This window comes from Strongylocentrotus purpuratus, unplaced genomic scaffold (assembly GCF_000002235.5).
Source record: "Strongylocentrotus purpuratus isolate Spur 01 unplaced genomic scaffold, Spur_5.0 spur5_scaffold_18, whole genome shotgun sequence".
Classification (NCBI taxonomy): domain Eukaryota; kingdom Metazoa; phylum Echinodermata; class Echinoidea; order Camarodonta; family Strongylocentrotidae; genus Strongylocentrotus; species Strongylocentrotus purpuratus.
In genome coordinates this window covers 18,102,994-18,118,828 of record NW_022145603.1, presented here as the reverse complement: position 1 = coordinate 18,118,828, position 15,835 = coordinate 18,102,994, and the positions used below count along the sequence as shown (strand labels likewise).

At 35.8% G+C, this 15,835-nt stretch overlaps 1 protein-coding gene across 1 annotated transcript; it reads left to right on the top strand.

Moving 5' to 3' along the window:
• The first annotated feature begins 4,969 nt into the window (after positions 1-4,969).
• LOC105439427 lies at positions 4,970-13,558 on the top strand. Its single transcript, XM_030989349.1, has 4 exons — positions 4,970-5,057; positions 10,994-11,065; positions 12,234-12,355; positions 13,305-13,558. The coding sequence occupies exons 2-4, from the start codon at positions 11,020-11,022 to the stop codon at positions 13,473-13,475; spliced, it is 339 nt and encodes a 112-aa protein (XP_030845209.1). The 5' UTR covers positions 4,970-5,057; positions 10,994-11,019; the 3' UTR covers positions 13,476-13,558.
• The last annotated feature ends 2,277 nt before the right edge of the window (positions 13,559-15,835 follow it).

The window sequence follows — 15,835 nt, the reverse complement described above, 5'->3', positions numbered from 1 at the left end:
TTTTGAGACAATATTGATACAGTCTGCATAATGAGGTCATGAGGCATTTTTATTGCTATCACTCAATGCAAAGAAGGCAATTCATGACACATTTTTAGTAGTAAGATCATGCTCAGAAATGGAAGTTGAACGTAATACAATTCTTTTGGAAATTTTGAAAATTGGGTGGATTTAGGGATTCTTTACAATTTTGATATACATGTATTTAAATGCCCCTGTGGATTTATTAGAACATTTAGTCCCTAAAACACTTTCGCTTTAGAAAAAAATTGAATATACAAATTCACCGGTGCCCGTAAACTGTTGATCAATTTCAAAGAGAGCCTTATACAGCCGTACAATGGTAGCTGCGACAATGAAAATTACAGAATATGTAGTTGTGATATATAATTTCCAAACGGGAATAGCTAATCGCTCGATTTTAGTCAAGAAACATTGTTTCATAGCTTAATTAATATCTCCACTTTGAGAGGGAGCTACACAACGATCACTGAATATTGTAGGATCGCATGTACCAAGTCATTTGTGTCTGCACTTACAGACCACCTCTATATATTGGTCACTCTCCATTGATCGGTTTTTATATTCAGGTTTGACTGTGTTCTAAAAATCAAGTGACCAATTGATAATGGAATGGCATAAGGAGAGAGTGGGAGGGGAGATACTGACAGAGAAAGAGAGAGGGAGGGGGATAGAGAGGGGTAGACACTCAGAGAGAGATGGGAGGGAAGAGGGGGAGAAAGAGAGAAAATTTGTAACATTAGATCATGGAGGTCATGGAGGGGCGTGGAGAGAGGGGGAGTGGAGGGGGAGTGGAAGAAGAGAACGAAGGTGTGTGTGTGTGTGTGTGTGTGTGTAGGGGGTTCGTTAATCTAAAGCATAACCTGTGGACAATGATGTAAGTAGCTATGTATATCGATACTATTCCAAGATTGGGCTGGCACTAAATGAAGATGATTCATTACTGAAATGGTGCAATTTACATGTTATTTTCTTGTTCACAGTGCTATAAAAGTGCATGGAACCCAATCTTGTATATACACACACAAGCACGTCACAGAACACAGAGCAGAGATTTGTGGCTACCGCTCAGGGCGCACTACATCCACTACGTCTGTGCGTCATCTATTGAAACGTGCGAAGATGACAATCACGCATTACTTATTCCAAACATGATTTCGATGGGACATACAATAAGGTTATGGAAATTCCCCTGTGTAGCGACGGGAAGGAAATTGGCGTTACGTCAAAAGTTCGCTCTGAACATTTTCCTGTTAAAGGGCCCCTGCCATCCAACCAAATACAAGTTGATTCTTCTTCTTCTTCTTCTTCTTCTTCTTCTTCAAAATAATCTGCCTCCATCACTGTTGAAGATTCTTGCAGATGTGTGCGAGTGCATGTGTGAGGCATGTATTCCTATGGTGTGTAGTCCTGCTAACGGTTCCAGGACACCTACCCCTTGGACATCCACCCCGGATAACCACCCCCAGTCAACTACCCCTAGGACAACTACCCCCTAGGGCAACTACCCTCTAGGACGAATATCCCCGGATAACTACCCCCAGACAACTACCCTAGGACAACTACCCCCAGGAAAACTCCCCCTGGACAACTACCCCCTAGGATAACTATTACCTGGCAACTACCCCCTAAACAACTACACTCGGGGGTAGTTGACCTAGAGGATGGTTGTCGAAGGGGGTAGTTGTCGGGGGGTAGTTGTCCTAGGGGGTAGTAGTCTGGGGGTAGATTTCCGGGGTAATTATCCTGGGGGTAGTTGTCCTAGAGGGTGGTTGTCCTAGGGTGTACTTGACTGGGGGTGGTTATCCGGGGGTGGATGTCCAGAGGGGGGAGGGGGGGGAGGTGTCCGGATATGCCTGCTTTGTTATGTAAACTTCTGAATGCGTTTAAATGATTTTTTTTCTTCTTCTTCTTCTTTCGAACTTGCTAAGTTCCACCCTAAAAAGCCTCCAGATCTCATTCCTCTTGTGACATTATATGTCAGTCATCAATGAGCTAACTTGAGAAAGTGGTATGTAACTTTGCCGAAATTCACTATCTGTTACAATACAACAAACAATAACAATATACGTATTGCTATGTTAGACATGTCAGACTAAACAGTCGGCTTGTATAATAGACAATGGTATGTAATTTTCCCCAGGTCAGCACACGCTTAATTGCATGCTTTCATACATGTACAATCCACCATTACTGCCTTTGTCTTCCTGGTGATGCTACAGCATGTCTGACAAATTTCAAATTTTGTGTTGCTATTGTATAAACTTTTGTAATAACAAAAATATTTATTTTTATTTCGTTTATTTCTATTTCCAACAAAATAATTAAATTACATGGGATTGCATTGTTCTAAGTTAAACAATGAAACCCATAGGAAAATAAAAAGTATGGGGCAGACCTGCTGCAGCAGATCTGCGGCAAAGAGTTTGCCGAAGTATGCGGCAGAAAGAAATTTAGCTGCAGAATTGCCGCATACCAGTATGCCACAGGAACAATCTGCGGCAGATCTGCGGCAGGATGAAACTTTGCTCCAGACTTGCCGCATACCAGTATGCCGCAGGAAAAGTCTGCGGCAGATCTGCGGCAGAATGAATCTTTGATCCAGACTCGCCGCATACAAGTATGCCGCAGGAACAGTCTGCGGCAGAATGAAACTTTGCTCCAAACTCGCGGCATACCAGTATGCCACAGGAGCAGTCTGCGGCAGATCTGCCACAGAAAAGTGGGAAATTATACAGTCCGCAGCAAGGCTAGAGGCGGCCATTTTGGAGGATAAGAGGAGACTGAGGAATTAACGGACTGTTCAAACGTTTATGTTGTGCCATATGTGATCCTATCTTCAGCCCCACTAACTCACTTTTTTGTTGTAACTCTTGTGTAATGTGTGCACAGCACATGGATTTGTGACTCTACTCTGGAATATGTGTATGCAGTTATTGTATTCATATACCTCTACCTCTATTTCTGCATTGTGTTAAACCAACATTTGTAGAATTTTTGAAGCAATTCCGCCTGTTTCTACTAATTCAAGGTGTTATAATGTAATGATGCAATACATGGCTCTCCAGCATAGCCTTCCTGCAAGACGGTATACTTAATTGCCACGTTCACTGGGGTGGATATGAAAGAGAATGCGGCAGGTCTGCAGCAGGTCTATATGGGATATGAATATTCATGATGAAGAGTCTGCAGCAGGCTTGCAGCAGACTCTTTGTCATAGCTTTTTCTATGAATATCCATGATGACGAGTCTGCGGCGATGGTGCGGCAAGTCTGCGGCAAAACTAATTTGCATGTGAAAAAGATGACTGTCTGCGGCAAGTCTGCCGCAGGAGTATGCGGCAGGCTCATTTCTTTCCTATGGGAACTTGACAATATATTTGTAATTGGTCCACAGTGTACAACAGGCATATAGAACAGGTTGGTCGTGGAGGGGACTGCTGAAAAGCCGGGCTTGTAGATTGCAGTCTCCTTTAAAATTGCAAAAAAAGTATTCCACTAATTAAAGGGAACGCACCAATACAAAAATCAAATAGACATACTGTAAAAGGAGTGAAAGGGACATGGAAAGAAGGGAAACAAAGAACGATGTTTGATAGGAATATGAAAAAATAACATTGAATATTAATTAAACAAAAATAAAAAAGATCAAACAATGTACTCTGATAGAAATGTTTTCTTCGTATTGAATTAATTTTTTATTTATTTATTTATTTTTATTTATTTTTTTTTATTTTTTTTTTGGGGGGGGGGGGTTTTACATGATTTTAGTAAGTCTTGGATTGCATTCCCTAAATCATGACCATGATGTGCAATATGTTTTGTTTGCCCCCGAATATTTGAAAAGCGCACCGGTCGCTAATTCGCTCAGTAGGGGGGGGGGGGGGGGGGGAGGGGGGAGCGCTATTTCTTCTCCTTTTTTTGAAAATCGCAACCCCTCCGCGCCCCCCCCCCCCCCCCCCCCCCCCCCCCCCCCCCCCCCCCCCCCCCCCCCCCTCGAGCACCAGGAAAGGGAAACTAGAAGTTTCTGTTTCTCCATCAGGGGAGGCCCCTCCTCCCCAGAATCCCCACTGGCCGTATCAATGATCAGAGATAAATTTGGTCTAAAGTTGACACGCACGATGATACAACTGTTGAACTGAGCAGACGGCTGGCATTGGTACCCCAAGTGGGTCCAGATCAATCAAAGATTTCAACAAGAACTCATCAGCTTGGAGTATGAAAATATGAACAAAAACATATTTCAATATATCAATGCAATCGATGACTGAGAAATACGATTCACGGTGACGATCGAATTTTGAATTTAATCGGATTAGACAGTTAAATCTTGATGCCGATGAGCAGCGAAATTTCCCCGGGTGGCCCTGTCGGAAGCCCGGGCTACCCGGTAGCAGGGTGACCAGACGACAAACCGCAATCAAAATACTTCATGACGATGAAAATCAAAGTGTAATTTTAAGAGTAAAATGTTTTCAGCATTTTCCCAACAAATCTGGTCAGAACTTTTTCAGAATGTAAAGAAATTTCCGTAGGTCACGAAGACTATTACAATTTATCCAAATAAATTACTAAATTCACGTATATTATTTGTAATTTCAACCATGCTCACCAACTTTCCGTGAACTAAACTTTCTCACTTTGTGCGAGTAGGCATATAGCGTCGTGCATAAATGTGTATAATTAAAGTGACGCATGGGAGTCAGATAAATTAACATATTTTCTTGAACGATACTAAATACATACTCATGACGCTCTTTATGCAAACAGACAGGGGGGGGGGGGGTCATTAAAACAGGTTTGACTGTATATTTAAGCGTATTTGGGTTTATCTGTACACGCTCGTTAAAAGATCATATGTGGGCGCGTTTTTATGTACGCACGTACGTGTTTGTGCGTGTATAAACGGTATGCGTCTCCAGTTTCGCTTCATACGCGAGATTGATGCCAAAGCGATAATCAGGTTCTTTTTGGCAGGATTTTCAACCCAAGTTAAGTCTCCATACGGATACCGCCCCATTCTTTATATTTGCATTGGTAAGTCATGATCTAGTATTGGCCTCGGTCCCATCCGACCCAAGTACTCGTAGCGAGGAGTCCACGTAGAGATTAAGAGTCCTATCTCGCATCCCGGGGCAACTTGTCTGACATGAACAATTTTTGGCCTGTTTTCATTTCCCTAGGTTCATTAAGAATGTTTATTTGCGATTGTGTTTCATGTGGACGAGTGAGCACGTGCCAGTGCCTGTACGTGTGTGCGTGCGTGTGTTTATGTAAAGTCGTATATAATTATGTATACCTCTTACTAATATATATGTATATTTATATACAACTATATGGTTAAAACGGTTAACAAATATCATAGGTAGTTCGGTTCTATATAACTATAGTACAAATCATTATAGGTTTTTGAATTTACTATCTGACGAAATAAAAATGAAACGGGTAATAATGAACTGAAATCTCTGGGATTCTTTTATATCAACTGTTTTAATTGTTATTTCTATATTACCGTGACGGACAATTTTTCTGAATCACATATATATAAATACATATATATATATATATATATAACCTTACATGTTGGATTAACAGGATATCTATGTATTGCCCGAAATGGTACTTTAACAGGACATCAAAACATATGGTATATTATCCGAACCCTAACCTAAAATTCAAGACAATATAACTTATTAAATTAATGACTAATGAATGAACCTATTGTTTCTAGTGAAGCCTATTAGTTTCCTCTGCCTGCAAACGTTAAGCTGAATTTATACTAGAAACGCAACGGTACATGCGCTGTACATTGTTTTTTGCTTGCCGATTTATCACTTTTTCTGCAACAATCCGCAAAGACATCGCATTTCAAGTTAAAAAAATGTGTTTGAACTTCATTGTGATGCCAGTATTAACTACAGAATTTCACAATTTTGTTCTTCAACTGAAGGGAAATAATAAAGCTAACTGTAAAAAAAAAATTTATAAAGCCAATATAATAATAATTTGTTTTACACTCTAAAAAATATTGGGCAAATAATTGCCCAATTTTTACCCAACACGAGTGCGATTATGTGTCCAACCAACTGTTGGGTAAATTTAAGATTTTGCATGATTTACCCAGTAAAAGAAAAGTGTAAAAAGAAAATACCCAACTTTTAACCAACAAAAATTTACCCATTCATAAATTCACCCATTTCTCACCATAATGTGTAGCATAAGTTAGACACTAGTTGGGCAAATAAGTTGGATAAAATATTTTATGCACAAGGAGATCAGTGCGGCGGTGGGACTCGAACCACGGACCTCATAATCCTTTGACATATCCACTCGACTACGACACCTTTAATATAAAAACATAACCCTATTGTTGAATAATAATGGTGCCCGACTTGCGTTTGCCCAGTTACATCTGCCCAACTTATTTTGAACATTTAAATGGGTAAATGCATTTAGAAAATGGTTGAGAGAAAATAACCCCAAAGTTGGACAAAAATGACCCAACTCTAATTTGCTCAACATCGATTTTCCCAGTAACACCTACCCAACCTATATATTACCTTTGATTAGGTAACTTCATATAGTAAACGGTTGGGAGGAAATAACCCAATTTTCGGACAAAACTTGCCCGACTTCAATTTACCCAGTAACATCTGTCAAACTTTTTTTTTATAGTGTACCAAATCCCGTGAATTGAGTTTAAAAATGCAGATTTTTCGTCAGCTAGGGGGGCTGGGCGGATCCCCCCTTCAGAAACTTCTGGCAAAATGGGAACATAAATTTGGCAAAATTGAGAAGGAAACAAAGAGAATTGGGAAGAAAAAAGAAAACCGAGATGTCCTAGGCTTGCCCCGGCTGAAAATTAGGTTGCATACACGGATTCAGGCGCGGATTCAAGCAGGGGCACAGCCAGACCCTGCCCCCTCCCTTTCGACGGCTAAAAAAGAGAAGAAAAAGAAACAGAAAAAGGAAGAGAAACTGAAAAGGGTGAAATTAATCATGCATATGACACATGTCATGACAATGCTATTGACACTGTCGTTAACCATGTCATTTATGAGATATGAAGCGAACAAATTCCATACAGAATGAAAGGAAAATATATAGATTTTGACAAAATCAATAGGTACTCTGCTACGCTACGTGGCAGATCACCTAATTACAAATGTTTAATAAACGACTGGTCCAGACGTAACAATCAATTATTGACTTTTAATAAAACAAAGTATGTAATTTTCCACTCTGACTAATAGGAATTTTTTTTATCCAACACTGACCCGATTATCATTTAAATACTGTTAGTGTTACTGAGAGAAAATGATTTAATAATTTCCTTAGGCATTCTAATTCATGGTCAACTTGACTGAAAGTATCACATTACAAATATATATTCTAAACTTTATAGAAGTCATGGGTGTGTTTTATTAAAACTCAGATTTTTTAAACCCACCAATCTTTATTGATGAATAATATCTACTACGACAGAAAAAAAAGTGACTTTCGTAATTTCAGTCTACAACTATTGTTAAATTCAAAATTCTCCCAAACTTTGAACTATTTGAATTTAATATGTCAGTTTTTATGTTTATGTATCACAAAGATATTCTTCCATTATTTCTCGATACTATGTTTTAGAAGTTATTCCTCATTCCATACGTATCACATTCGTACACGGGATAATCTTTGTGTTCCCATTATATCACACGTTCTATCCGTTTTACAGGAGTACTTGAATGGAATTCAAATTGTAATAACCTTAAATCCAGCTCCACACTTTGTCATTTTAGAACTCTATTAAAACGTTACATATTTAAAACAATGTCATGCTTGACTTAGTGGACTTTTTCTTATCTTTCTCATTCTCACCTCTTCCATTACTTCTGTTTCTCTTTCTCACTATTTTCCTTTTTTCTCTTTCTCATTCTGTAATCTCCCTTTGTGTTTGTTTTGCTCTTCTGTGTTTGTATTTGACTGTGGGTGTGTGCATCATGAGTGATACGTGCTGATATTTTATGGCCGGTCTATTTTTTCTTTCTTCTTCTTCATGTATGTATGTATACCTAGTAAGTTTTTATTTTGTTTGCTTCTTAATGTTATATTGTGTTAACCTTGATAGGGCCTCATATACAAGCACAATTTTCTTCCTGGAGGTCCTGGCCTTTTATTTATTCTGTATTTATGATTTGCAATGTTTTGTATGATGCCAAATAAACTGAATTACTTATAACATTTTATATAAAGGAATACAACCAATATTAATTTGTTCTGACTAGGTATACTTTGCCAGAGGCAATTTTTTTAAAACTTCCTTCTTACCACTACAGGGTGAGTCAGAAAGAATGTCCCACTTTTTAAAATTTGTATTGTTTGAAGTATGAATATTTAATTAGGGATTTAATGATATGTCTTGATAGAGTTATCCTCCCAGTACATTTAGGTACCATTTTCATTTTAATCCGTTCACGCATGACTGAACATCAGACAATCTTTACAAGACTGCCAGATTTCACTTGCGCCAACTTACTGGGTGATGAATAAAACAGTGCAATGAACAAAGACAGGCAGACAGACACACAGACACACACATAGGCACACACTCACAGACAAATACCGCAAACGTCGGTTAATGAGAAACACAAACAATTTTGATGATGACGATGATGATGAAGATGATGATGATTATGATTAATATTAAGATGATGACAATGATGATGATATGGTTGTAGTGAATGTGTACTAAATGAAAAGATTGTCAGGGAAATGCCACTTAAACATTCAGGGATCTTGATAAAAATCAATGCTTAATCAGAAAAAAAAACTGAGACATTTGTAACCGTGTGTGTTGTCTGTGTTTGTGTTTGTGTGCGTGTGTGTGTGTGTGTACAGGTACATTTATTTTATTTATATATATGTGTAAACATATACAACTATATAATTACAACAGTTGGAATAAATATCGTATTGATTCCGATATCAGTTTTTGTCTCTTTAAAAACAAAAACAATTATATAAGTAGTATTTAACTGATCCATATTCATAATGCTCTTAAAGTATTTATTATTATTCCAAACTTCATTTTACTTCTACTTAATATAAATTACGCATTTGTCTTAATTTCATAATTATTACACATTCTACATTATGTGTGTTTTCTTTTGTTTATTGTTTTAAAGTTTGATTATTTAATATTTAACATAAATACATAATATGTTCTTAACTTATTTATAATCTTGTTAAACTTCTTTTTGTTTTTACTTGATATATATATATATATATGCAAACAGATTATCATGATCATAACTTATTTCAATTGTTTATCTTTTGGGCCTACCAATATAGTTCTAATTAAGTAATTAACTATGAAGGGTCCTATGGTTAAAGCTAGGCTTGTAAGTTACAAGTTCCAATTGTGATTTTGAAAAGGAAACCTTTTTTAGTAACCACCTTTATAGTAAGACCACATATTGTCTCCCTCAAGCAATGTGACTCATTGAAACGTGTATTTAAGGAAGCTGCCCCAAAAGACCACCATCTCATGAAAAGCTTTCCTTTTAATTGTCTCCCTTGAGTGGTCTTGGGCTCGCCAGACGTAATTAATTCATAGTGTGAGGGCAATGAATATATGACATTAGACGAAGTTAACGATAAATTCAACCCTGATAACGATTTTTGTTTTAATAGAAGAATAGAAACAGAAAAACGGATCAGTGAAGAGATGAGGAAAAGTAATAATAACGAAACCTATAAATTTTTAAAGTTGGATTCGATCAAGCACAAATTAGAAACTCTGTAACGTTTCTTCCGAGGTCTCTTCTAAGTGGATATGCACTAAGAATTCATAAAATTCGATATTTTCTAAAAAGAAAATAAGCAATTATAGTCAAAGCAGCAAATACTATTTCAATTGCACATATGTATGTTTTTACGCAAACCCATGGTAAGAAAAGAAACTGGCTTGTCAATTCTTTTTAATTCATACAAACTTCCATACAGAAATCACGACTTTTTGTTTACGTGTAGTCAGATTTTGCTCAAACTTTCACTGATGTGCTTTTCTCACTTTTACGCTTAGATTAAAATGAGCTTAAATAAATTTGGCGGCATCTTACACTTGAAACAGCATTAATTTCCGTTTGCAAACACTAGTGTAGCTGTAGAATAAGAAAAGATGTTGGTTGATAAAGATGTATGCAACTCACACTTTCAGTGGTGAATCCAGGATTCTCTGGTCGAGAGGGACAAATGTGTTAGAATAGGATCGAATCCGGAACCTTTTGTATGAAAGTTACGGGCATTCACAAGTAAACCACAGCACTCCTTAAAGCCTTTGCTTTCTATTGCCATTTGGTGTAATTATCATATGGTCTAACGTCATTTGACCAACATTAGACCAAATGATGAAAAGGACACACACACACATATTTATAAATATAATGTGAAAGGGAACAAGATCCCAATTTCATGGAGATGGGCCAGTGGATTCGGCAACACCAGATTCAATCCTTAAACTTGATGTAATTGTATATGTATCTATGTATATAGCAAATAATTCAATTTGGATGATCCTAACTTTATATATTGTTTGGGTACAACTGTATTAAATCAAAAGTATTATTTTGTTAACAATGTACTGGTTTTACTCTTCTTTTATTTCGCCCTCTTCCTTTCCAAGCTGTGTGGTTTTAGAGAATTTTGCCTTCTTTCTTTATACAATTATGAATATAAACATCATGGTATGATCATTTTATATTTGTGAAGGATAAACATATTCATTGAATTTATTTAAAATTTAAATTTGTGAATACTATTACAAATATATTCGAAAAATCTATTTCAAGTTTGATTTCGATACCTAATTGTATCCCTGCTCTATATAAATGGACATATCATTAGAATAAGCTATCCTGTGTAGGTCTAAATAACATGCACTTGATATTATCATATATTTCATTTCTTTTTGTGTTATCATTTAGATTACGTTCAGGCAGACGAGTTAGTCATGAAGTTATTCTTGGTTACTGTTCTTTTGATCTCAATGGTCGCAGGTGAGGCCTATTTACTTGTAGTTATCCTTTCCCTTAGTTACTTGATCTTTGCCCTTATTAATCAATTTCGTTATTAACTCAATCCTCTCCCTTTTCAACTAAAGTAACTACCCGTTCACTTAATCCGTTCACTTATTCATTTCCCCCCCCCCCTTTATCACCTAATCACTGCCCTTATTAACTTAACCCGCTCAGTATTGAAATTTAATTTTCGTCCCTCATTTACTTTATCCTTTCCTTCAATAACTGCCCTTAATAACGTAATCCATTTCCTTATTTAGTTAATCACTTTGTCCTTATTCAGTTAATATCTTGCTAATTAATTTAATCCCTTCCCGACTTCGCTTAATCCTTTTTCCCAATCCCCGCACTTATTAACTTAATCCATTTCGTGATTCAGTTATTCCCTTTGCTATTTCCATAATTCACTTTTGAATCCCCCCTTATTACTTATGCCCATCCCTTATTTAGTTAATCCGTTCCCTCATTCCGTTCGTCTCTTCCCCCATTTACTATAATCCCTTCCCCTACTCAGCTAATCCGTTAGCTTCAGAAACATATGTTTAAGATTTAACTTACATTTCGGTAACAATTTTATATATACCGGCTGTAGGCGGATAAATGTTAGCGGAAATTATAAAAACAATCTAATTCTTCATTACTGGTGTCTGTGTTTATTAGAAATCTTTTACCCCGGTATGTCATCTGGGAAATGTAATCATGAATCAGTGGAAAGAGTATTGGGGCTTCCTTTTCCTACGAAAATTGTTGTTTGTTAGTGAGGATTATAATCTATCAAATTTAGCAAAATGAATGGTAGAACTTTTAACACTGATTTGAATTATTAATTCATGTCACATTTTACTTCTAAAACGAAAGCAAATGTAAATGAAAAACAGGTGAAAGCTTTGATTGATATGCTTACATTATGATTTAATATGATATGTATATATGTTATTGTGAGCATTGTAGATATGTTGAAATAAAGTTCACTGAAAGGGTTAAAAAGGGTTAAAAAATCAAATGACTTGGTACTTATTTTTGACCGCCTCAGAGATACCCATCTACGCACCCCTTAGCCGTGCATCATCATTGACCAATTTGATTGCCTTTTTTCTAGAACCCCGTTTAAAAATGTATGATATGTTCATTATCTTTAATAACACAGGTACCTGGGCCATTGATTGCTACACGTGTGCCGGCACGGGTTGTGGTGATCCTTTCGATCCGTCTGCTACAGGTGTATCAGACACTTGTCCTAATGTTGGGATTACATACACCCATTGTTTGGTAAGACAATTACCTAACTAGACGATTATCATTTGCTCTAATTCCTTATATTATTCGCTTTCCGGTAAAAGTCAAGTATTATTTGACTCAAATAACATATCTCTAATGATGACTCCCATGAAGAGAAGGGTGTATTCTAGTAAAGGCGAAACCTAACTTGTGAGCTTTCTCATTTTTGCGATGGTACTGTTGAGGAATATCATTGAAGAAGATGCCTCCTAAAAAGGAACGATCTTCAAATGCATATTCGAAATATGCCTTAGAAGTAGCAGAATTTTTTATCACACTTTTATGGCACCCATTTTTTTAAGTATCATTATTCTCCTTATCAATACCATTTTTCAACATCAATCTCATTATTATAAGTGTTATTTTAATTATTATTATTATTATTATTCTTATTATTATAATTATCATTATTATTATTATCATTACAACTATTATATAAGACTTGTAGGGCACGAGGTCCCTTTGAAATTAATTGCTCAAGCTCTACTAGTCCAATAGGTGAAACAACAAGTGTTATACTGTATATAAATGAAAGTACCATTTGTAATTATGATACGAATTGTGAAACAATGCAATCATATAATCAAAGTTAAGAATTTTCATTATATTATAATATTTCATTTTATTATTAAATTATAATCATTATTATTATCCTTAAAAAATATATAATCCATGTTACAAGTATTAATATCATTATTTGTGTAATGATTATCATCAATGTGGTTATTTCATTTGTTACTATATATTATAATTATCATTATCATTGCTATCATCAGTTCTTTTATTATTATTAATAGTAATAGTAGTGGTAGTAGTAATGGTAGTAGTATCATTGTCATCATATTTTCCTCGTAGTATTACCCATACCATGACTTCTACTACCACTACTACTTCCACCATCTCTACTAATGTTGTTGTTGTTATTACTTTTATCATTTAGAAAACAGTTGCTGGATCAACAGTGGCACGGACATGTGGGATTGCCTGTGTTGAGGTCAGCGGTCTCTACTGCTGCACCACCAACCTCTGCAATGGAGGTACCACAGTGACAACCAGCTTCGTTGCTATGGGCGTGGCCATGCTGGCTGCCTTCATCCTCGCCAGACAATAGGATGCAGAATATGCATCACGTGACCGGGGTCATAGGAGAAATGTACACACCAATATGTATGCATTGTATACTCAGAATTGTGGTGGAAATATATAAATCCTCAGCCTTTCTTACAAAAGTGTGTTTAAGACGATCGTAAAGACTTATGAGAAAACATCCAAAGGCAATGTTAATAGCCTTTTCCATGAACTATTCAAATGTGAGAACATTGCAACGATGTACCCAGGCACTAAATGATGGGAATATGATTAATTTTGCATACAGAATAGGGTTTTGAATTTGCTCTGAGGATACATTTTTGAAAGTCTTTGCGATCGTGAACCTTTTAAAGTCGTGTGTTTTTATTAACTTTGTAATGCATAATCTATATCTGTTATGTGGTTTCTATTCCATTTCCGTTTTATTCGATTTGTTTTTTGTTTAGGCTGAGCATGGAAGTTCAACTAGAAGAAAGTCAATAAAAATGAAATAGAAAATGTGTAGCAGTAGATGACTTATACTCTTAATATGCAGAAAAGGTGCCATTAAATAATTACATACGCTTTCTCTTAGAGAATGAACTTTAAACAATATTTACAAAATCATGATTTCTCTTTTAAGTCTTTGCTAAATGAATTGTCAAAAGTACATTTTTTACCTGAAACATAAGTACGGAAAGCATAAACAAAATTTAAATTATCATCAACGTAATTTTAAAGGGGTTATTTTCTGATAACATCGAGAAAAAGACAATTTGTATCCCTTTCGTTGATTAAAACCCCCAAAGTGATAAAACTGATAATATAACTTTTTTATTATTTTTTAATTGTGGTAAATCTGGACTCATTTTTATTTCATAACTATAAAGTAAAAATACAATGTAGATATACAGTTATAAGTCCACAATATAGGTGTGTAATCTTAATAAGAATGAAACAAATATTGTTATCATTACCTTTGTTATTATTTGAAAATCTGTCAATATGCCTTTAGGATTACCAAATTATCATACGAGCATTAGGTCAATCTAAACCTCGCTGCACACTACACGTTTTGACTACGATCCAATTTTGGAAGAATTTGTGATATAATTTTTATATAAACATTCAAACATTTATAGTCTTAATGGCCGAGGATCTGAAAAGTAATATTATTTGATAAAATCTAAATTTTAAGAGATTTCATGCTCCCTTAATGGAGGGGAAAGCCCTGAATCGGCAAAAAAAAAAAATAATAATAATACAGCATTTATTATGCGCCATCGATCTAGTAAACTATTCTGAGGAGCAGAGGGATATAATTAGAATGAGATACATAGAAAATCGTAGTTACATCAGGCCCAGTAGTACGATTGTCTACGACTTAAGCCGATTCGGCTTCTATTCTAAATAGAAGAAACCAATGCACTGAAATTCCGGATGGTAATATTCTCATCGTCCCTTAGAACTTAAATCAGGAATATCATGCATTTTTACATTTCCATATCTAATACAACCGTCCTTTTTATGTTAATCAGATCGCAGGAAAATCGTGTAGTGTTCGCCGCGCGGGCTAAAATAGTATATGAGATAACGTCCTCCCGGCTCTCAACAGACGTTTAGTAAGATAAACTGATGTGTTCTTACACATGTTTTCACGCTTTTGTACCTTTCTTTTAATTAAACATACCAATTACTTCAACCTTGTTTTACTTCCTTGTCCATTGTATTGTGTACTTTTACCACCAAGTGGTTTTTACGAATAGTGAAGTCAATTTAATCAATTTGTTGACTCTCGATTCTCGATGAAATTGCAGATTCAAAATGCAAGACAACATATCTGGTAACTATTGCAGGATAATCCAACCCTAGTAATAATTATGTTTGTATAAACACAGAACAAAATTACGCAAACAGAACGGCGAAAGTTTCAAATAAGTCGGACCAATAGGTAAAAAGCTATGACTGTTTGAAAAATGTGATGGCTAAATCTAAGCGAATCTTAAATTGGCAATTTGGTCAGTGGACTGTGACTTAGTTATGGCCAGCTCTCCTGTTTGTTGAGTACAACAATACCGCAAATGTCTGTTTTTATTAAATGCGCCTTTTCCCTTTGGACACTAAATGAAATATATTAACACAATAGCAACTTTTTTCTAAAAGTCAACAAGCAGGCAATTTTAATAGCCTTTGCTTAACTTATTGAAACGTGCGAACATAACAATCCCGTATTACTTATTCCAAACATTATTTAATGGGACATAAAATTAGGTTATTCAATTTAATTTTATTTCTTCCAGTTAAAAAGACAACATTACATACAACAATCAGATATATAACATATCCACTAGACATTAGGAACATATTGGACAATGAAATTAAATAAACTGAATATGTTGCAAC